Genomic DNA, 23,232 nt, shown 5'->3' with positions numbered 1-23,232 from the left:
CCACCCAGACCCCCCACCCCGCTTCTGCACCCTCCGTTCCACCCAGACCCCCCACCCCGCTTCTGCACCCAACCTCTGTCAGACCCCTCTCCACCTCCAGCCCACTCCTGCACCCTCCGTTCCACCCAGACCCCCCACCCCGCTCCTGCACCCTCCTTTCCACCCAGACCCCCCACCCCGCTCCTGCACCCTCCGTTCCACCCAGACCCCCCACCCTGCTTCTGCACCCAACCTCTATGTCAGACCCCCCTCCACCTCCAGCCTGCTCCTGCACCCTCCGTTCCACCCAGACCCCCCACCCCGCTTCTGCACCCAACCTCTATGTCAGACCCCCCTCCACCTCCAGCCTGCTCCTGCACCCTCTGTTCCACCCAGACCCCTCACCCCGCTCCTGCACCCTCCGTTCCACCCAGACCCCCCACCCCGCTCCTGCACCCTCCGTTCCACCCAGACCCCCCACCCCGCTTCTGCACCCAACCTCTACGTCAGGCCCCCCTCCACCTCCAGCCCGCTCCTGCACCCTCCGTTCCACCCAGACTCCCCACCCCGCTCCTGCACTCTCCGTTCCACCCAGACTCCCCACCCCGCTCCTGCACCCTCCGTTCCACCCAGACTCCCCACCCCGCTCCTGCACCCAACCTCCCTGTCAGACCCCCCTCCACCTCCACCCCGCTCCTGCACCCTCCGTTCCACCCAGACCCCCTACCCCGCTCCTGCACCCAACCTCTATGTCAGACCCCTCTCCACCTCCACCCCGCTCCTGCACCCTCCATACCACCCAATGAGTTTGAAAACACTGCCCTAAGCCAATCTAAGGAAGTAAGGGGTCTCCTTCCCCCCTAAGCAGGGGTACAAGTAAGCTTATGACTGAACTTTTAGCTTTTCCATCTGCTTGAAACTGGAAACGGCCTAAAGGTGCCAAAGGACACATCTGTGTCTCCCAGCACCAATGTCAATATAGCCTCAAAAAAGGGTTCATTTTTTCCCTGTTTCACTCTGCGGCTCGCCAAACTCAGTAAAAGGGAACATATACTTACAGGTGTATGGGAATCACAGTGCTATATGGGGACTTCAGGGCGATATCACACAACAGATGCCCTTGAATAGAAAGCTGCCCTCTCCATGGGCAATAAAATACTAAAAATAAAATGAGAAAAAGAAAGGTTACGTGTAAATAAAAACCAGGCAAATACAGCTGCATTTCAACATAGCATATCAAACCAACAAGAGACTCTCTTACCTTTATTTTCAAGTTCGTTTCTAGAGAAAAAGAGGAGGGGGGAAAAAAAAAGAATGCTTAAAAGTGGGGAAGGAAAAATCGCACCTGATTGAATGTTGTACAGTAATGCAAAGCTGCTTACATGCTTTCATAGTGTAATGCTGGCATTCTTTTAGGTTCAGTGTACTGAAAGGCTATTATTACATAGGGACAGATCTGTCTAGGGCGCTCCACAACACTGTCACTGGCAAATTCATACACGTAATACTGGAAAGAAAGAAAAAAACCCAGATGAAAGAGAATGGCTTAATTCAGCAGCACCTGAATGCAGCTCTTCATCCCACCCCGATTTCACGTTACGCTCAGAAACATTCCCTCACGCAGTCGCTGCGTGGCCAGCCCCTCGTACCTGAGTCAGTTCGAAGGCCCGAAAATGACTAGTCTCCGAGGAAACATTATTTATATTCACAGAGATATGGCAGTCATATCCAGGAGTCGGATGGGTGTAATTCGCTGTGTGGGTCTCCGGCACAAACTTGACCTTTCCCTGTGACAAACATAATTGCACACACACACAAAAACCACGCTGATAAAAATGCTTCATGCAGCAGCTACCCACCCGGGTCAAGAACTTTGCTGCCCGTCCCTGACGCTCAGAGCTCTCTATAAAAGGTGCCGTGCACACGTTCTCCACAACTCCCTAAGCGAGAGCCCTAAATGAGGAAAACAAGAGCGAGTTCCATGCCAGGGCCTGCGGAGCAAGGGAAGCAGGTGGCGGGGGGATGGAGAGTCTATGTCTCCACACGCTCACAGGGAATATGGAGGAATACAAGGAGAGTACTGATGGAACAGAGCCTGGCACAAAGCGTGGGAAGGCTGCTGGGAAATTTGGGAGTGGCAAGGAACTTCGGAGTTGTCTTTTCCACCCTGCTCATTCTGCTCCCTCATTTCTGCTTGGCCATCAACGCCCCTCCCACTACTCCCTACTGCCAGGAGGGCTCGGAGCATGCTGGCCATGCATACTCTGGACACCCACAGAGAAGGGAGGCAAGAGAAGGCACCTGAAATCCAGCACCACAGCATGGCCAGGAGGACAAACTTGCAAACAGCTGACCCGCAGGTGTAACCCACACACTGTCAGGGGGTGATCCACTGCCGTCTAGTGGCACCAAGACCACTTACAGTGAGAATAATGCATCCGCTTTATAGCCTGAGCTAAGCACCAGCGGGCTTTTCCCTCATGCAGTAGAGCAGTGTTTCACACCCTGGGGCTCCACGAAGCGAAAGTAAGGGTTCCGTGAGAACGCAGCATTCCCCCAACACCTCTTAAAGACACAGAGTCTATTTTGCACTTTTTTTTTTTTTGGCTCCATCAATTTTAGTGGGGCTTTATTTTTTATTGCTTGACAAATTTTACCCAGGCGTTCCTAGGGGTTCCTTGAAATTCTTTTAAGCTGAAAAGGGTTCTGCGGCCAAATTAAATAGGGAAACACTGCAGTAGAGGCTCATGCACTAAACTCCAGAGGTGCCAGGTTCGATTCCGCCTCTCAGCACTACACAGGTACAACCCAGCCAGATCCGTGACACTAAAAAGATTGTCAGCCCAGGTGACATTGCTTCCTGAGATACATGTGTCAGAGCCTTCATGCTTGGAAGCGCTCTCGTTCTGCCTTCAGATAGGAGTTGGTGTGCAGCGCCAATCAATTTCCACTGAGGCCCCTTTATTGGCACCCAAAAGCTGAATTTGCCATGTAACTCTAGCAGGGTTGTAAGTAGGGCGTTGTGGAATGAATACTGAAAGTCTTTCCCAGGCAAAACTCTCCATGATATCTGGTAATGCCCGGAGCTCAGGTGTCATGATGCACCATTCTTCTAATTAACAGGCACTAATTACCCTGAAGTCCCAAAAAAGGCATCACTATAGTGTTGATTTTAGATTATATCAATACTAGGGCAAAACATACCAACAGTAACATTTTTATTTTGCCTGCTGCTATATGGGAGCTTTCATTAACTAGCCTATGGGGGGGAAAACTATCAAGTTTTACCTTAATTAGTTTAAAAATGACAATACAGCCAGATTTTCCATGATACCAGGGCTTTGGATGAAGGTAGTCTGAGTACTTGGAAACATACGTCCCTTTAAAAACATAAAATAGAAATATATTTAATATCTTTTTGGAATTCTGGATGATAATTGACTAAATAAGAAAATCCCAATGAAAAACCTCTTGGTACTGTACGAGTTGTTTTGAGTAAAACTTTAAGTTTGAGCTTAACCTACCTGAAAAGTGTCCCTTTGTACCCCAAGAAAGGTTCTTAAAGGATAAACTTTGACTGCTCAGTGATGTTTGCTATTGTGCATTACATTGTTTGTATAGGACCCAAGCATGTTGGAAGATCACATGATTACTTTTCACCCCTCCCTAAACCTTCAAGCCTCATAGGAGGGCTGTGTCTAGACTGGCAAGTTTTTCCGTAAAAGCAACTGCTTTTGCGGAAAAACTTGCCAGCTGTCTACACTGGCCGCTTGAATTTGCGCAAGAACACGGACTTCCTACTGTCTGAAGTCCGTGCTTCTTGCAGAAATACGATGCTGCTCCCGTTTGGGCAAAAGTCCCTTTTGCGCAAAGCTTTTGCGCAAAAGGGCCAGTGTAGACAGCTCAGATTTGTTTTGCGCAAAAAAGCCCCAATCACGAAAATGGCGATCAGGGCTTTTTTGCGGAAAAGCGTCCGTGCCAATCTAGACGCTCTTTTCCGCGAATGCTTTTAACGGAAAACTTTAACGGAAAAAATCATGCCAGTCTAGACGTAGCCCAGATGTGTAGGTTACAAGATTTTCCCAGTCAGACGTGTTTATATACATTTCAAAGTTACAATTAAAGGGTATGGATTTATTTTGGATATGTGTGACTACGGTGCCCCTCACGCACCACTGAACGTAGGACCTTCTCCTGCGAGTCATTCGACTGGCTTGATAGGAGTACTTAGTGTACGTTTTTCAGGATCAGAGCCATAAACCCGATGAAAGGGCACAAAGTGCTCAGTATGTTGGCCTGACACTGAGGGGCTTAAAACTTGATGGATTATTAATTTGGAATTTACATAAGTAGGAGAGTTCAGACCAGATGTAGTATGTGGTGCAGAACTGGATCTGGCCCACCTAACACTTTGATCTGGCCTGTGGACTGCACCTGGCTGCTTGTTATTTATATTCTGCTGCCCGTAGCACTGAATTTCCAGACGGTGGCTCAGGCAGGAGGAACTTATTTAAATGGCTCCCAGCTCCCGGTCATGGCGCTACCCTGGTGGAGGCCAGAGCTGTGAGCCCTTTAAGTACTTGCAACAATTCTGGGTGGCTGCCAGGCAACGTGGTAGTGGTGAGGCCGGGAGCTGCAAGCCCTTTGCTGTGTTTTCACTTCAAAGTCTCCAGCCCCAGGCAACTTTGGGGGTAGGTTGCCCCTAATCCCGCCCCTTCTGTCCTAAGCCCCGCCTCTCCTGCCCCAAGGCCCCGCCCCTTCCACAGATGGAGCCGGCCCGTGACCACATACCAAAATTAATGAAGTGGCCTCCCTGTGAAAATAATTTCCCACCCTTGATGTGGTGTTTTCCGAGAGGTTATTTTTATTCAGCTTTCACCTGTGTTAACTATAGGGGGGCAGTCTGTGGTTTAGGACAGATTAGAGCAACTCCTTCCTAATCCCCTTCTCTGTAACATCTATATGCCCCTCAGATTCCAGATAAAATAACACTATTCCATGACACAAGGGAGCTTTATGTGAGTCAGCATCTGCTACCTGCTTTCTCTGTGGGAAAAATCCAACAGTGCTTACAACCAAAAATACAAGATAGCTACCAACAACTGACAGAAACAGTATCTTTGACATCACTGCCTGCATTTATCCCTTGGTTTCCATATACAAAAGGATGGCAAGAGAACTGAGTGCGATTATGTGTTTGACTTTATATAGGCACAATTTCTTGGTAGTTGCTAATGTGCAAACCATCAGAAAACAATGAAACCATGACACATCTTGAATTACTTTCCACAGAAGGAGCTAGGTACACAAATATTATGCCACGAAGGAGAAAAAGCACTAAGAAATTTAAAGATGTTGGTTACTTTTCTGTTTTAGCATTTGTTTTCATGCAAGCCTTTCCCCAAATAAAAATAAAAACACGTTTAAATTATCAGAAATGTAGTGTATGATTCACTGCAACGCTTCAGTTTTATGCCTGTTTGAGAATATTTTTTTTCAGTGGAACCAAAAATTGATTTTAGCTTCCTGATACCAACAATAAAATGTGTTTAAAACAAAAAGTATAATGTTAACAAATATGTCTTCCTGACTTCAGATGTTAAGAGGCATCTTCTCAGGGTGTTTTTGTTTGTTTGTTTGTTTTTGTTTTAACTGTAGGAGGTAAAATTGATGTAAAACACGGATTCACACTTTGGAATTTCAGTTATGAATATCAGTGGTCCCAGTCATCTAGATCTGCTTGTCCTATTTTGCTTTACAATGAATGAAATGTGTTAAAGTGTCAGGTTCTAACACCAACAAAGTAAAATTAAACAATCTAAAGCAAAAATGACAACAGAAGCCATTTTTTCCAGCTATTTTTTACATGACAATTCACCCTCAAGAAGTTTTAGTTAAAAGAGCAAAAATCCATGGGGCTTTATCATCACCCTCTTGAAATGAACCTGACTTTATGCAATTTATTTAAAAATTCTCATTGTCATTGTACTAATCCCAATCCAGTGGTATTGCATACACAGACAAAGTCATTCTAAACTTCCCCATCAGTTATTGGAAAGTCTCTAAATCTGTGGCCCGATCTTGCAACCATTTATCTGAGCCTAGGATTTACCACCACGAGAGGGTCTATTGACTGTTAATGGGATTACTCACAATGGTTAACCCCCTCTCATGTATCTTTTGCAGGATCAGGCCCTTAAATGGACAGGGAATGAGTTTTTTCTGTGTTTTGTAAAGTATGCAGTGCTAGGCACTGTATTATTATTACAAGCCGTAATACCAAGAACAGGCAAAATGTAACAGATCTGCAAGGAATTCTGGTCAAATCAGTGGTCGGTGCAGAAGAAGTTGATTTAAATGTTGGTTTTTTTTTCTAAACTGTTATTGAAAAACCTGAGCTGAAGAAGAAACATGATGAAAAGATCATCTCAATAGCTGTCAACCGTGTTAATCTGTCGTGAACTGCCTTACAGGAAGAAAACAACACTGATTGCTTGATCCACACAACTACTGAATTAAATTTTTAAAACATTCGAAATAATAGATCGTTATTTTTTCCACTTTCAAATAAATAAAATTAAGTCATAAAAGTTCATTTGTGTGTTTTTTCAAGAAACACATTACAAGAAGTTAGTTATTCCTCTCCCTCTCCCGGTCCCCACCCCATATTTTACCTTTTGCTGGATCACCTAGCGTGGTAAGGGAGCTGGTGTTTATACGAAGTCCATTCTGACAGACCGCTTTTGCCTTCAAAATAAGTTATAGTCTTATTTATTTAAAGATAAGATGTTTAGCTATCCAGACACTACTGTAACAGCAAACATACTTTCCGCTAATAAATGCATTTAAGTATTGCAAATCAGTTCATTATTTTCACATCCACACGACACTTCTGATCTGCATATAATTAAGGACTGATGGAGCATTCATTAAAAGTCAGTGGAAAAACGCAATAGATCCGGTCCCAAGTTCTGAGAGCTATTTATCAGATCTGGGTATGACATTTAATTAACACACCCAAAATTTTATATTCATGCAATACACTGTGCTTGGGAAGTTTTTAGAAAATTCCACCCCCTCCACAAACATCTCGGCAGACGGAAGGCTGATGTCTTTCCCTTTCTTATGTTCTTAATTTTCTAACACGTTACTTCCACAACCTACAGAGGTCCTTCAAAAGGATGCTTGTAAACGCCTGTCTTCTGTCTCTGTAGTCCTTTTTCATTCTAAATCTGAGCTGTTTATCTCATGTCTGCACTACAGGCAGTCCCCGGGTTACCTACAAGATATGGACTGTAGGTTTGTTCTTAAGTTGAATTTGTATGTAAGTCGGAACTGGTACATATTGTAGGGGAAACTCTAGCCAAACATTTCTCCAGAGCTCAGTTTTATTCTCCCACACCTCACTTCCCTCAGTCCTTTATTCTCAACCTGAGGTGTCTGCCTAGAAAAGCCGCTCCGCATCTCCCTGGTCCGCTGGGGGGGGACGCTAGCTTCGCGTCTCCCTGGTCTGCTGGGGGGAAGCAGCTAGTGCAGGGTTGCCTCACCCCGTTTGTAAGTAGGGATCCGATGTAAGTCGGATCCATGTAACCCGGGGACTGCCTGTATTCTGCAAATTCACCAGGGGAAGGACAACACCTTTCCCTCTGTTTGCACATCTATCAACACTCAAACAACAACAGGTTTTGGGGGTTTTTTTTAAATCAGGAATAACTGTCAGATCCTTTTTACAGGCTAAATTCTCCTCTGGGCTACTTATAGAGTGATAATCACAATGAAGAGGCAGTGCGGATTACAAAGAGAAACTGAACCATGCATGAATATTTCTAATGGATTTCCTTAGGCAAGGTGCCCCATTGAAAGTGAAAGTACTCAAGGATGCTGCCTCTCTCGATTTGCTGTGTTGGACAATCTTTCCGTGTTACCTCTTTTTCATTATCAAACAGAAGAAATGTGTAAGTCTCTTCAAGCTCCTCCTTCGTATAGCCACTCGCTTCCTTTTCTTGGGTAAAAGATTTGTACTGCGGAAGACACACACACACAAAAAGCTGGTTATTTTATACATTCCAAGAACGAGACCCATATTAATTTTGTGAGGTAGGGAACATTAAGCATTTAGCGCGGGTCTACACTAGGGAGTTATTTCAAAATAATCCCCCTTATTTCACAGAATCATAGAATACGAAGATTGGAAGGGACCTCGAGAGGTCATTGAGTCCAGTCCCCTGCCCTCAAGGCAGGACCCAGTACTGACTAGACCATCCCTGATGGACATTTATCTTAAATATCTCCACAGATGGAGATTCCACAACCTCCCTGGGCAATTTATTCCAGTGTTTGACTACCCTGGCAGTTAGGAAGTTTTTCCTAATGTCCAACCTAAACCTCCCTTGCTGCAGTTTAAGCCCATTGCTTCTTGTTCTATCCTCAGAGGCCAAGATGAACAAATTTTCTCCCTCCTCCTCATGACACCCTTTTAAATACCTGAAAACTGCTATCATGTCCCCCCTCCATCTTCTCTTTTCTAAACTAAACAAACCCAATTCTTTCAGCCTTCCTTCATAGGTCAAGTTCTCTAGACGTTTAATCATTCTTGTTGCTCTTCTCTGGACCCTCTCCAATTTCTTCACATCTTTCTTGAAATGCGGTGCCCAGAACTGGACACAATACTCCAACTGAGGCCTAACCAGCGCAGAGTAGAGCGGAAGAATGACTTCTCGTGTCTTCCTCACAACACACCTGTTAATACATCCCAGAATCATGTTTGCTTTTTTTGCAGCAGCATCACACTGTTGACTCATATTTAGCTTGTGGTCCACTATCACCCCTAGATCCCTGTCTGATGTACTCCTTCCCAGACAGTCGCTTCCCACATCCACGCTACCAAGCCCGTTATTTTGAAATAATGGGCTGGCTATTTCGAAATCTGCACTCCTGCTTTCCTCGGGGAGTAACACTTATTTCAAAGCAGCTATTTCGAAACAGTGGTTGTGTGGACATGCTGCTGCTATTTTGAAGTAACCACTTTCCAGAGTCATTCAAATTAATTACTCCCCAGTGCTTCCTGGGGCTCTAAGTCGAGGTAGCGCGTCCACATTAACGGAGCCTGCCTCGGACTTATTTCGAGGCTCCCCCACAGTAGGTTACGCTATTTCGATTTTATTATTTCAGAAGTTATTATTTCAAATGTAGTTATTTTGAAATAATTTCCTAGCGCAGACATGCCCTTAGATAGTACATTTCATTTAAAGGTCTTACCTTGCTTTACAATAGTGTTTCTCAACCTTTTTTTAATAAAGTACCCCTTTAAAATATTATAAGTACCCCCAGTACCTACAGTTTTCAGACACACACATTTTTTTTTTCTACCATTGCAACACATTTGTTTAAACAACTTAATTGTAGCTGGGCTGGTGATTAAATTTTTGGGTGTAAAAAGTACAAAAATAATAAAGCGCTGTAAAACTTAAAACAAAAACTCAAGTTTTCTCCAAATTTCTGGTGTGTTGACGTACCCCCCAGATGTCTCTCGAATACCCCTGCGGGTACTTGTACCACTGGTTGAGAAACACTGCTTTACAAGCATTAACTAAAGGTAACTAAAATCCTTTTTCTTTTTTTTTTTTTACTTCAAAAAGCATTTAAGGTCTTACAGTCTTGACAGAATACTGACTGAATAGCTATTAATAAATGTATTTCATAAATCTAAACATGGTAGCTAATCATTCGTTCCTCCTTTATTTAGAGGGTACGATCCAAGTTCAGGGTTTTCTTTACAAATATCACTGACATGACTAACACTCACTGCAATGTACGGTAACATCCGCCTATACCATTTAGACGTTAGTAAGAAAAGCAACTGCCGCTGCAGGAGGAAAACAGGTCATGCAATGCCGACAAGGCTCGGAGCCTTTCAGGCCAGAAAGAGCCACCAGGGTCTTCTAGTCTGATCTCCTGCACATCACAGGCCACAGAACCTCACCCACCCACCCCTGTAATAGACCATAACCTCTCCGAAGTTACTGACGTCCTCCAATAATGATTTAAAGACCAAGTGACAGAGAACCCACCGTTTTCAATAGGAGGTTGGACCCCTTGGAACCTGAGTGGTTCCAAACCAGGGAGTTTGCCTGATCGGGGGAGATCAATGCTGTGCTCCCAGGCTGTGGGGCTCCTTGGCCGCTGCCAGTCCTGCTATTGATGGGGCTCTTTCTCACCAGACTGGAGCTCCCTAAGGCCGGGACTTCCTGGCCCCTGCAAGTTCTGCTCCCACTGGGGCTCCCTAGGGCCGGTGCTCACAGCCACCACGGGCCCAACAGCTGCCAGCCCAGCCGGAGCTCCCCAGTCACCATGGGACTCCCCGCTGCCTCCCGCTTCTCACCTCTGGGGCTCTTTGGTCCAGCAACATCCGGGGTCCGGACCAGAGAGTCCCAGATTTGAAAGGTTCAGCCTGTAGTTTAAACCTGCAAGTGACCCAGGGTATGTCTACACGACAGCGCTAATTCGAACTAACTTAATTCGAATTCGTTAATTCGAACTAAGCTAATTCGAACTAGTGCCATCTAGACCTAAAAAACAGTTCGAATTAGCATGTCCACATTGAGTGGACCCTGAACCGAGGACACCAAATGAAATGAATGGGTAGCAGGCTTCAAACTAATAACAGAAAGTTGTTCTTCACAAAGCAAAGAGTCAACCTGTGGAACTCCTTGCTGCAGGAGGCTGTGAAGGCTAGAACTAGAACAGAGTTTAAAGAGAAGTTAGATCAATTCATGGAGGTTGGGTCCATGGAGTGCTATTAGCCAGGGGGTAGAAATGGTGTCCCTGGCCTCTGTTTGTGGAAGGCTGGAGATGGATGGCACGAGACAAATGGCTGGGTCATTGTTTTGGTCCATCTCCTCCAGGGTCCCTAGTGTTGGCCGCTGTCGGCAGACAGGCTACTGGGCTAGATGGACCTTTGGTCTGACCCAGTACGGACATTCTAAGCTCAGGGCTCAGGGTCGGGAGGTCTCACTGGACCACCCTGATTTTCATGCAAACCTGCTCCTGGGTGGCCAGGCTGGCAGCTATCCTGCCCTAGACGGCTACTTTCCTGTGCCTAGTGCGGAGGTTGTGGATGAGGTCCACGATGTCCGCACTAGGCCAGGCGGGTGCCCGCCTCTTGCGGACCTGGGCAGGCTCCCGGGAGCCGCCAGCCTGGTCCCAGGAAGAGGCGGAGGGCTGGGTGGCAGTAGGTGGCTGGCTCGAGCCGTGCCAGGTGCAATGTCTGCTGGCTGGGTGCTGGCAGGCTTGCACCTGGCACGGGCACCGTAGCCAGCCCGTGCCCCTTTAAGGGCTCCGAGGCCGGGAGGGGGGCAGACGAGTTTCCCTGGTGGTGCCCAGAGTGGCCACCAGGGAAAGCTGGGGAGGGCTAGCCTCCCACTAGTTCGAATTAAGTGGCTACACAGCCCTTAATTCGAACTAGTTAATTCGAACTAGGCTTAGTCCTCGTAGAATGAGGTTTACCTAGTTCGAATTAAGCGCTCCGCTAGTTCGAATTAAGTTCGATCTAGCGGTTTGTATGTGTAGCGCCTATTGAAGTTAATTCGAACTAACGTCTGTTAGTTCGAATTAACTTTGTAGTGTAGACATACCCCCAGGCACTATGCTGCAGAGGAAGGCAAAGCAATCCCTGGATTTCTGCCAGTCGGACCCAGTGGAAAATTCCATCCCGAGCCCAAATATGATAAGCTAGGCCCTGAGCATGGGAGCAAGACGCAGCAGCAATGTATCTGTGCAGTGGGTTCTTCTCTCCACACACAGTCTTTTAAATATTTGAGGCCTTTAAAAAAAAAATGCAGTGGTACATTTTATCCCTTGAAATTTCCATGTGATGTTGACACTTGCTCTGTCCATGTCGCAGAAGGGGAAACTGAGGCACGGTGACAATGGGGGCTAACCCAGGACTCGTGGCTTCCACGCCTCTGCTCTAAACATGTCTTTCGAAGGCATAAAATACATTTCAAGTGGTGGGCAAATTCAAACTTGACCTGCTTAAGTTTAAACATTTTGCCATGTCCACAAAAATGGAATTCTTCATTCTAGCCCCCCTTTCTATGAATGATGTGAAGGTTCTGAGGCTGGTCTTCCCTGACTTGCTACCTGGACTTGCCATCATCAATGAATCACACAGCAGGCCAGCTGATCTATCCCACTCATTAGCACTCAAAGACAAGAGTAGCTATGCCTCCAACACCAACAGTTTCCCGCTGCTGTGGTATCAGTAGCAGGAGGCCAGGAACATTTGTTTTTACCACTATGCCATCTGGTTATTATTCTCGGAGAAGGTTTAGGTGACAGTCTAGCTAAAACTCTGATGTCCAGTCTACACAGTACTCCTACCATTAGAAAACAAGGAAAACTGCATGGCATCGCACAGTCAACCTGTGGAACTCCTTGCCAGAAGATGTGGTGAAGGCTAGGACTTTAACAGGGTTCAAAAAAGTGCTAGATCGATTCATGGAGGTTAGGTCCATCAATGGCTATTAGCAGGGCTCGCCAAGCGGCGGTGAGCCCCGCTCGTCAGCCGCGCAGTTTTGCGCGGTTCTGCGCATGCACAGATCACTCTGCATCAGCTCTTCTGGGTTGTAATCTACTCGCCACAGCTGAGTAGATTACATATTTGTCAAGCCCTGGCTATTAGCCAGGATGGATAGGAATGGTGTCTCTAGGTGTCTGGAGGTGGGTGAGAGGGGAAGGATCAGATGAGGATTCCCTGTTGTGATCCCTCCCTCTGGGGAATATGGTTTGGCCACTATCGGCGGACAGGATACTGGGCTGGATGGATTATTGGTCTGACCCAGTATAGCTGTTCTTATGTTATGTTCTTTAATTTGGCTGGATTTCTTCAACGGCATCTGGGCTAAAACCAAATCTGAATGAATGGTTTGATGGAAATGTTCTTAGTTCCCAGCAGAAAGCAGGGGAGAATATTTGTCGAGAGCTTCAAAAGGATCTCACAAAACTAGGTGAGTAGGCAACAAAATGGCAGATGAATTTTGATGTTGATAAATGCAAAGTGATGCACATTGGAAAACATCATCCCAAGTACACATACAAAATGCTGGGGACTAATTTAGCTATAATTACTCAAGAGAGAGTCCTTGGAGTCAGGGCCAGATACGGGGGGGGGGGGGGGAGAGGGACTAGCCAGGCAGCTGCCCGGGGCACCAACCTATGGGGGGGGGGGGCCTGATGGCAGCTGTAAGGTGCGCAGCGCGCCGGGGGCGGGGCCGTGCATGCGTTGCGCGCCCGCTGCCTGGGGCGCAGGAATGGCTTGAGCCGGTCCTGCTTCGACTCATTGTGGAGAGTTCTCTGAAAACATCCGCTCAGTGTGCAGCGTCAGTCAAAAAAGCAAACAGAATGTTAGGAATCATTTAAAAAGGGATTGAGAATAAGACAGAGAATATCTAATTGCTTCTATATAACTCGATGGTATGCCCACATCTTGAATACTGTGTACAGACGTGGCTGCCTTATCTTAAAAAATATATCTTGGCATTGGAAAAGGTTCAGAAAAGGGCAACAAAAATTATTAGAGATTTGGAACAGGTGCCATATGAAGAAAGATTAAAAACACTGGCACTTTTCAGCTTAAAAAAGAGGAGGGTAGGGGGAAATATGATAGAGGTCTATAAAATCATGACTGGTGTGGAAAAAGTGAATAAGGAAAATTTATTTACTTTTCCCATAACCTAAGAACTAGAGGTCACCAAATGAAATTAATAGATAGCAGGTTTATAACCATCAAAAGGAAGTTTTTCTTCATGCAATGCACAACCTGTGGAACTCCTTGCCAGAGGATGTTGTGAAGACCAGAACATTAACAGGGTTCAAAAAAGAGCTAGATAAATTCATGGAGGGTAGGTCCATCAATGGCTATTAGCCAGGATGGGTAGGAGCGGCGTTCCTAGCCTCTGTTTGCCAGAAGCTGAGAATGGGTGACCGGAGATGGATCACTTGATGATTCTGTTCCCTCTGGGGCATCTGGCATTGGCCACTGTCAGCAGATAGGATACTGGGCTAGTTGGATCTTTGATCTGACCCTATATGGCCATTTTTATATTCTTATGTCCACCTCTTCCTGTGGACAGCCATGCGATAGCCCAATAGATTTAGCCCAAGAGGGGGAATATCACAGAGGGTGAAAGTCTTTGTCCTTTGCACAGAAGGTACCACATGTTAAATATGACACTCCTAGGGCAGGTCTGCACAGCACAGGCTAGCCAACCAGGTGAGCTTAGATCCACCTAGCGTGGGTAATTGTATCAGAACAATGCTCACTTCAGTGTCAGTAGTACAGCCCTTCGTACATACTTGGCAACTTGTGGAACTCCTTGACAGAGGATGTTGTGAAGACCAGGACTTTAACGGGGTTCAAAAAAGAACTAGATAAATTCATGGAGGTTAGGTCCATCAATTCTTATTAGCAGGGCTCGCCGAGCGGCAGCGAGCCCCGCTCGCCAGCCGCGCGGTTCTGCGCTTTGCGCATGTGCAGATCGCTCTGCGCCAGCTCTTCCAGGGTGTAATCTACTCGCCCCGGGCGAGTAGATTACATTGTTTGTCGAGCCCTGCTTATTAGCCAGGATGGGTAGCAATGGTGTCCCTAGCCTCTGCTTCTCAAGAGGCTGAAAATGGGTGACAGGGGATCGATTACTTGATTACCTCTTTATTTTATACAAATTTCCTTTTTCCAGTGATTTACTACTTGGATAACTCCAACACAGATGCCTGAAACTCAGCTCCACGCTACAGAAAATGGTGCAACCAGAGCCAAAGCAAACATGTAGAGAGCTAATTTTTTCACACTGATTTATTAAATATCCTTAAACTTGTGGGAGGAGAGAAAATATGGAAGATGAGACTGCAAGTTAGAAAAAGCCGCAGGCTGAATATCATGCTTTAACACCCGCATTTCAGATGGTCTTCAGTTTGACTTGATTTTAAAACCAAGGGGGATGTTTGCTAATTATTGTTAAATGGCAAATGAATGCATTTCTAGTTTAGTTCTCCATGACTGGGGTTGCCTGGCTACAGTGCTATAAATAATAATATTACTACAAAATACGTTTTTAGGTTGACAAAAGAATTCTACTGCCAACCTCGTTGCACCTATTCAGTGGGGGTTAGGCTGACCTAACTCTGTCACACAGAGCGTGAAATTTTTCATTCCTCTGAGCCATGTTGCTAGTTTGACTTAAGATTTAGGTGTAGAGGAGGCCTCTTGGAGTAGGAGATTAAAGCCATCAATGGAAAACCCCTCTCATCACTATAGGAATCTTTTTTGGGTTGGGAGCCGCTGGCCCACAGAAAAATCAGTCGGGGGCCACACATAAGAGAGAAGGAAAAAAACGAACAAAATAAACCCTCATTGATGTGCCCCCCAACTTAGAAGGAGAAAGACCCTCCCCACATTACACCCAGAGTCTGGGGAGGAGACAGCGTAGTAGACTGTGTTACTCCAGCCAGATCTCTCCTCTCCTCCCACAAATACAAACACCCCCACTCCCCTGTTCCTAGAGGGAAGGTAAAAGATTGATGGGGATTTTTTGGCGGGTGGGGGGGCAAGGACTTCCCTACCACCCCATCAATAAAGCAACTGGTGTCGCATTATCCCTGGCCTATGTCTACACTTGTGGCTTCTTGCGGGAGAAATATGTAAATGATGGCTAAGCGTGGAATATCGCCGAGCCTCATTTGCATACCTAATGAGCCGCCATTTTTGCAGAAGAGGCTCTTGCACTAGAAGGAGCTGTCTACACTGCCCCTTCTTGCGCAAAAAAAACCCCTCTTGCGCAACACCGTTATTCCTGAAAATAACTGGCGTAATGGCATTGCGCAAGAGGGTTTTTCTTGCGCAAGAAGGGGCAGTGTAGACAGCTCCTTCTGGTGCAAGAGCCTCTTCTGCAAAAATGGCGGCTCATTAGGTATGCAAATGAGGCTCGGCGCTAGTCCACGCTTGGCCTCATTTACATATTTCTCCCGCAAGAAGCCACAAGTGTAGACATAGCCCAGGGATAGTGCGACACCAGTTGCTTTATAGATGGGGTGGTAGGGAAGTCCTTGCCCCCCCACCCGCCAAAAAATCCCCATCAATCTTTTACCTTCCCTCTAGGAACAGAGGAGTGGGGGTGTTTGTATTTGTGGGAGGAGAGGAGAGATCTGGCTGGAGTACACAGTCTACTACGCTGCCTCCTCCCCAGACTCTGGGTGTAATGTGGGGAGGGTCTTTCTCCTTCTAAGTCTTTGACGCACTGACACAGATTAAGATTTCAGCTCCACTTTTAGCTCATGACAAGAGAAGCACTGGTTCGTGAAGGCCTGGAAAAATGAGTAATCTGCAGCGTTCAAAGACTACAACCCGGTACACAGCACTTGGTGTATTTCAAAAGAAGACGGCATATGAAAGCCCTGGGTAAGTACATATTTTTAAAATGCTTTCAACCCTGCTGTAGAAAGGGCGTGATGTGGTTCCAACTTGTACGGGCATGTTTGCAGGAGGAGCTAAGGAAGCAACTCGAGATCATCTCATCTGAAGAAGTGGCTTGTGCTTATGATACTATACGTGTATGTTTGCTAGTCTCTAAGGTGTCAGAGGACTACTTGTTGGTTTTTTTAAAGTTGTTTTTGGCGCTATCCTGGTCTCCCCTGGAGGGGAGACTTGTCATATGTCCTAGGCCAGGGCTGCAATAAAAGGAAAGACATCCTGATTTAACTATGAAGCAACCCAACTCCACAGGAAAAGCCCCTAAAACATAAGCTGCAAGCATTACATTAGCATTTCAACTGGTCCCTGAAGGCAGGGCCCCCAGGACTTGGAGAGAAGGCTCGGTCGCCTTTCTTCCACAGTCAAAGGAAGAAGGGGGGCAGGGAACAGAAGAGTCAAGAGGAGAAAAGAAAGAAAATGCTCGGCTCATTCACGAATCGTAAACTGGGCAAAGGTCACAAGAAGACAAACAGATTAACTGAACTCTGGAAACCAAAGAATCAAACATCTGCCACAAATGGCAGGCCAAAAAAACTCACAAAGGAATCCAGCGGAACCCTGGAAAGTCCGGAAGGAATTCCATCCTCTTCAAAACCTCTAGCTAACTTCCTTGCTGACGAGACTTACCTCGTTTAAAAAGAGATCATTCTTCACCAAAGTCACTCGACTGTACTGAAAGCCATTCCGAGACGCGGCGTCCAAATACGAGTTACGCAGCACGGAAACAACTGTCTGGTAAAGGGAGCTTGAGTCCGCTGGCACTTGGTGAAAAGCTGCAAGGAAAGAAACAAAGGCGTGAAAATATTGACCAAGACAGCGTGAGGACACCAATTGCCACAAAGGTCTCTTCCGATGTTGGTAGCAGCTGAGCAAAATAACCAGCATTAACTTCTGGGTAATTCAACACATCCTGACATTAAATTGCAATTTAAATAAAAAGCAAAATAAATCTGGGGGCCTAGAGAAGAGAGGACTCACCTAATTGCCTGGCGCATGCAACCCACATGTAGGACTCACTTAGTGTATTTCAATCTCTCCAGAGTTTCTATTTGAAGTGGAAAGTCGCTTGGTAGATAGCAACTATTGCCAAATTCACGCAGCCTACAGGCAACCCTCAACTTACAACCACCCAACGTACAACCCCCTGCATTTACAATCATTTTTTTCATGCGAGATAGCTCCTAAAACCCCCCTATTTACATCCGCAGCTTGCATTTATGATGGTTTACGACGCAGACTCCACGCATCATCCCAAAACAGGAAATGTACAAAGTCAGCCAGACTCGCCGGTCTGCAGCTGCTGCTTGAACTGCACGCATCTCCACTACATCAGTCTTCACTTTTTAGTTATTTTCGTGCATTATTTGAACTATGTAGTTTAGTTTTCCTCCATTTCCATAGTCAATTTTGGTATTTTTAGGGTATGAAATGGATTGCCAGGAACGGAACTGCCATTTAGAACATTGCGCCTATGGGAAATAAGGGTTCGACTTACAAGGGCTCGACTTACGATGGTTCTCCAGGAACCGATTAGGTCGTAAGTGCGGGGGTCGCCTGTAAAATACTTTATAGCTGCAGTTTAAACTACTGGAAGTTGACTGGTCTCTTCTAGCTTCATTAATAACTACTGAGTTCATCATTCCCATGCATGGTGGATGAAGGCCCAAATGGTGAAGGGAAGTCCAAGCCTCGCCCCTCCCACCTGAAGCCACACCCCTTCTTTGAGACCACGCCCCTTCCACAACCTCCTTTCTCCCCCCCATCAAGCCCCACCCAAACCTGCCCCGCCCAACACCAGCCCTCAAGAAGATCCTGCCTGGCCACCCAGAGAGCCATGGCTGTTGTGCCCTACAGTATCTCTTCCGACTGTATACTATTCACATGCTAAGAAAAAAGTACAGTAAAACTCCAGTTGTCTGGCATCCAGTGGTCCGGCACTCCTGATAGTCCAGCACCAACTAGAACCCGGAAGTGCTCCAGCCAGCCGGACAATTGGAGCTGACCAGAGGCAGCAGCGGAGAGGGAGAGAGGCAGGCAGCTGTTTAAGGTGGGCGGGCAAACGGGGGGCGTCGGCGGGGGACGGCGCAGCGAGGGGCGAACACTTCGCCGTGTTGTGGGGTGGCCGTGGAAGCCCTGCGCAGCCGGCTTGCAAATGGCAGCGACGGAGAGGGAGCGAGAGGCAGGCAGTGTTCCCCGCTGACTCCCCCACCCCCACCCGCCTTACACAGCTGCCTGCCTCTTGCCCCCTCTCTGTCGCCGCTGCTTGCAAGCCGGCTGCGCAGGGCTTCCACCGCCTCCCTGCAACACGGCGAAGAGTTCGCCCCTCCTCGCGCCATTCCCGCTGACCCCTCACCCACGCAGTGCAGGTCCTGGAAGACCTGTCACAGCACCCCACCGGAGTACCTCCCCATACTCCAGCATATCCGATAAACCGGCACCCCCTGAGTCCCAAGAGTGCCGGATTATCAGAAGTCTACTGGACTTGCAAACCCATTTATAGCACCAGCAACAGGTGATTCATGCCATAACAGATCCCAAACTTTACAAACTGTGTAAAAATAGTCAATGGAGGGGGGGAGGGTGTATGTTAGAGTTGGGATGTTTGCGGCTAGCCGGGTAACCGTTTTACCAAAAAGCGATTGCTTAGCAGTTAACAGTCCCAGTTAACCACAACAATCCCTCTCACCCACCGTGCTCTGCATTTAAAACTTGGACTGGCAGGCGGGCTCAGTCCCAGCCCTCAGGTCCGAGTTTTAAATGAAGATGCACATAGGAAAGCCACGTGCTGCCCTGCGTTGCTGCCTCTGATACAGAGGCAGCGGCACGGGGTGGCAGGTGCAAGCTGGTCTGTGTGGAGAGCCAATTTTTAAATGGGGTCCCCTCACAGACTGGCTCCCGCCTGCTACCTCGCGCTGCTGCCTCTGACACAGTTATTCGATGCCCTCTGTATAAGAATTGTTGCGGTTGCACTATTACTAAAATAAACAATTTCTAACATCCCTACTCTAGAGCGATAGTTGCTAAAATCCATTCACAGGAAACAGGAAATCCTGAATAAAGGTTCTTAGACTTTACAAAAATGTATTCCAAGCCGGAAGCTTCCGCTCACAGGTTTCGTTTGCAGTGTGGACAAATTAGAAAAGGTGTGTTTTTGTAACTTGTGAACTTAGACCAGAACATGTGCAGGAAGTCGCTGACACACAATATCTATGGAACCTCCCAATGCTGTTGTGGGAGTAATTTTTCTTTGCATAGTGGTGTTTTGCACCCAGCGAGGATACCACCCAAACCCCTGGGCCTTCCTGTCCATAAGAAAGATACCAGGCAATCTGTAAATACAAGGAGTTCAGAATCTCATTTTTGCATCTTACATGAAAAGTTGTACCTTCTCTTAGCTCTGGCCAAGTAAGGGTATGTCTACACTACAAAGTTAATTCGAACTAACAACTGTTCGAATTAACTTTGATAGGCGCTACACATACAAACCGAACTTAATTCGAACTAGCGGAGCACTTCATTCGAATTAGGTAAACCTCATTCTACAAGGACTAATGCCTAGTTCGAATTCAGTATTTCGAATTAAGGAGCTGTGTAGCCACTTAATTCAAACTAGTTGGAGGCTAGCCCTCCCCAGCTTGCCCTAGTGGCCACTCTGGGCACCACCAGGGAAACTCGTCTGCCCCCCTCCCAGCCCCGGCCCCCTTAAAGGGGAACAGTCTGGCTACGGTGCCCATGCCAGGTGCAAGCCTGCCAGCACCCAGCCAGCAGACCCTGCACCTGGCATGGCACGAGCCAGCCACCCGCTGCCACCCAGCCCTCCGCCTCTTCCCGGGATCAGGTTGGCGGCTCCCAGGAGCCTGCCTGGGGCCGCAAGAGGCAGGCGCCCGCCTGGTCTAGTGCGGAGATCGTGGACCTCATCCACAACCAACGCACTAGGCACAGGAAAGTGGCCGTGTAGGGCAGCATAGCTGCCAGCCTGGCTACCCAGAAGCAGGTCTGCATGAAAATCAAGGCGGTCCAGTGAGACCCCCCCGACCCTGAGCCTTGAGCTTAGAACGGTCGTACTGGGTCAGACCAAAGGTCCATCTAGCCCAGCAGCCTGTCTGCCGACAGCGGCCAACACCAACTACCCCAGAGGGGATGGACCGAAGACAATGACCAAGCCATTTGTCTCGTGCCATCCATCTCCAGCCTTCCAAAACAGAGGCCAGGGACACCATTTCTATCCTCTGGCTAATACCACTCCATGGACCCAGCCTCCATGAATTGATCTAACTTCTCTTTAAACTGTTTTAGTTCTAGCCTTCACAGCCTCCTGCAGCAAGGAGTTCCACAGGTTGACTATTTGCTTTGTGAAGAACAACTTTCTGTTATTAGTTTGAAGCCTGCTACCCATTCATTTCATTTGGTGTCCTCTAGTCCTTCTATTATGGGAACTAATGAAGAACTTTTCTTTATGCACCCTCTCCACACCACTCATGCTTTTATAGACCTCTATCATATCCCCCCTCAGTCTCCTCTTTCCTAAGCTGAGTAGTCCCAGTCTCTTTAGCCTCTCTTCATATGGGACCTGTTCCAAACCCCTGATCATTTTAGTTGCCCTCCCCTCTCCCACCCTCTCTCTTCCCCTCTCCCACCTCCTTTCCCCAGTCTCCCTGAGTTTTGTTCAATAAAGACAGATTTCATTTTTGAACACACGTGTCCTTTATTTTGTACATCAGGAAGGGGGGCTAGGGAGGGGTAAGTGGAAGGAGGTGAGGGAGGAATGGGGCACGAGACCCGATGGGAAGGACTGGGGTGGCTCTGCGGGCTCCTCGGGGTGGAAGCTCTCCTGCAGCCCCCTGATTGACCCCCTCCGGATGGCAGCCTGCGGCAAGTGCAGCTGGGCTGATGGGCGAGTGCTGTGATGTGCCAAGTGTGGGCATTCAGGGCACTCCAAGCCAGGACTGCTTTGCTTTCCCTCATCGAGTTAGACAAGCGAGCGGGTAACCCCTGAGAACTGTCTGTCCGGGGTGGGGGTCGGGTCCCTTTAAGCACAACCCTCGGCTAGCCTGAGACAGCAGCTCCATGCTCTAAGTCCTAATCTGATGCCCTGCTGGCACTGCTTCCGGCCAGCCTTAACTTCGGTTCAGAGTCCACTCAATGTGGACATGCTAGTTCGAATTATCAAAATGCTAATTCGAACTAGTTTTTAGGTCTAGATGCACTAGTTCGAATTAGCTTAGTTCGAATTAACTAATTTGAATTAAGTTAGTTCGAATTAGTGCTGTAGTGTAGACATACCCTAAGAGATCATTAATCTTTGTCATACTACATTTTTCACGTGTATGGTCTCATTTTTTTAAATGTGTGCTTGAAGGTTTTTCTTTTTTGCTTCTTTAAATCCTAAATCCTAAATCCTCAACTCCCATCATCTTACTTAATAAGATCTAATGTAAGGAAAATAATAGCCCGGCACTCCCAAACTGACAAGTTTTTAATTTATTTAGCATAGGCCATGTTGCTCATCAACTCTGAGTTATATGATTTTGCATTTCTGCGGCATATGATTTACAACAATAAAAGGGAGATAACTTTGTTATGTGTGGGGATTAAATGAAAGGTATGAAGGAAAGGCAATTATATGAGTAGAAAACCAAATTTAAATAACTGTTGTAATACATGCATTTAGAGGACAGACAGGAATGGAAACCAGGCATACAAATATGAAAATTAATTCATCAAAAGTGCCTTTTTCTCTTTTAATCTTCCAATGGGATAGATGCCTCTTTTTTCCCTGCTCACGTTTGCCTTTTATGTGTCCTATATTGTACTAATTACTCTGTTGGGATTATTATTGAAAAAGTAGAAGTAAAAATGTAAAAAAACAGAAGTATTTTCCCTAAACACACAAAGATGAAAAATATAAACAGTTTAAAGAAAAATACCTGCAACATATTAATGTATTTTCTCTTACTGAACCTAATGATGCTGAAGAGGAATATTTTCTTTTTCTTTTTCCTCCCCCTCCTTATATTGCTTTCTTGATAGTTTTCTCTCACACCTCTTGAAGATATTAAAAAGATAACAAGGGAGCTCAGACTTATTCCTTTAAATCAGATGAGGTAATTATATTCTATCTAAATAAAAATCCTCAACAGTTTCAACTGAAATACTAACGCTTTCTTCCCTTCCATTCCTCTACAGCGATGGGTCTTCTTTCACCAGTGAAATTCAGCCAACACCCAAACCTGCAAGTACTTACGCTTGTGAGTCACTTTACGCAACACAGGTAATCCCCGTGATTTTAATGGGGCCCAGGCACAAAACAAGCTTGAACTAGCTAGAGACAAAAAGAGTAACAAGAAAACATTCTACAAATACATCAGAAGCAAGAGGAAGGCCAAACACAGCGTAGGCCCATGACTCAAGGAGATGGGAAAAACAATAAACAGAAAATGTGGAAATGGCAGAAGTGCTTAATTACTTTTTTCTTTCAGTTTTTACCAAAAAGGCTAACAAATGCCAGTGAAAATGTGATAGGATCAGAAGCTAAAATATGGAAAGAACATGGTAAAAATTACTTAGACAAGCTAGATGTCTTCAAGTCATCACCATGGCCTGATGAAATACATCCTAGGAGCTGATTGAGGAGATATCTGAGCCATTAGCGATTATCTTTGGAACGTCATGGAAGACAGGAGAGATTCCAGAAAACTGGAAAGGGGCAAATATAGTGTCAACAAAGC

The 23,232-nt window shown here is 46.5% G+C and overlaps 1 protein-coding gene across 2 annotated transcripts in view; it reads right to left on the bottom strand.

The window, feature by feature from the left end:
• The window catches only part of TASOR2 (transcription activation suppressor family member 2), a 90,096-nt gene that overhangs the window by 50,413 nt on the left and 16,451 nt on the right, over positions 1-23,232 (bottom strand). For both annotated transcript variants that reach the window (XM_075925098.1, XM_025183209.2), the window contains exons 2-9: positions 17,132-17,277; positions 7,905-8,000; positions 6,654-6,726; positions 3,268-3,359; positions 1,629-1,766; positions 1,362-1,486; positions 1,241-1,260; positions 1,038-1,137 (exon numbers count right to left, since the gene is read on the bottom strand). In XM_075925098.1, coding sequence (XP_075781213.1) covers positions 1,038-1,137; positions 1,241-1,260; positions 1,362-1,486; positions 1,629-1,766; positions 3,268-3,359; positions 6,654-6,726; positions 7,905-8,000; positions 17,132-17,277 — 790 coding nt within the window. The remainder of the gene's footprint in view (positions 1-1,037; positions 1,138-1,240; positions 1,261-1,361; positions 1,487-1,628; positions 1,767-3,267; positions 3,360-6,653; positions 6,727-7,904; positions 8,001-17,131; positions 17,278-23,232) is intronic.

The sequence above is a fragment of the Pelodiscus sinensis genome, chromosome 1, assembly GCF_049634645.1.
Source record: "Pelodiscus sinensis isolate JC-2024 chromosome 1, ASM4963464v1, whole genome shotgun sequence".
Taxonomy (NCBI): domain Eukaryota; kingdom Metazoa; phylum Chordata; order Testudines; family Trionychidae; genus Pelodiscus; species Pelodiscus sinensis.
This window is presented reverse-complemented; position numbering and strand designations above follow the sequence as displayed.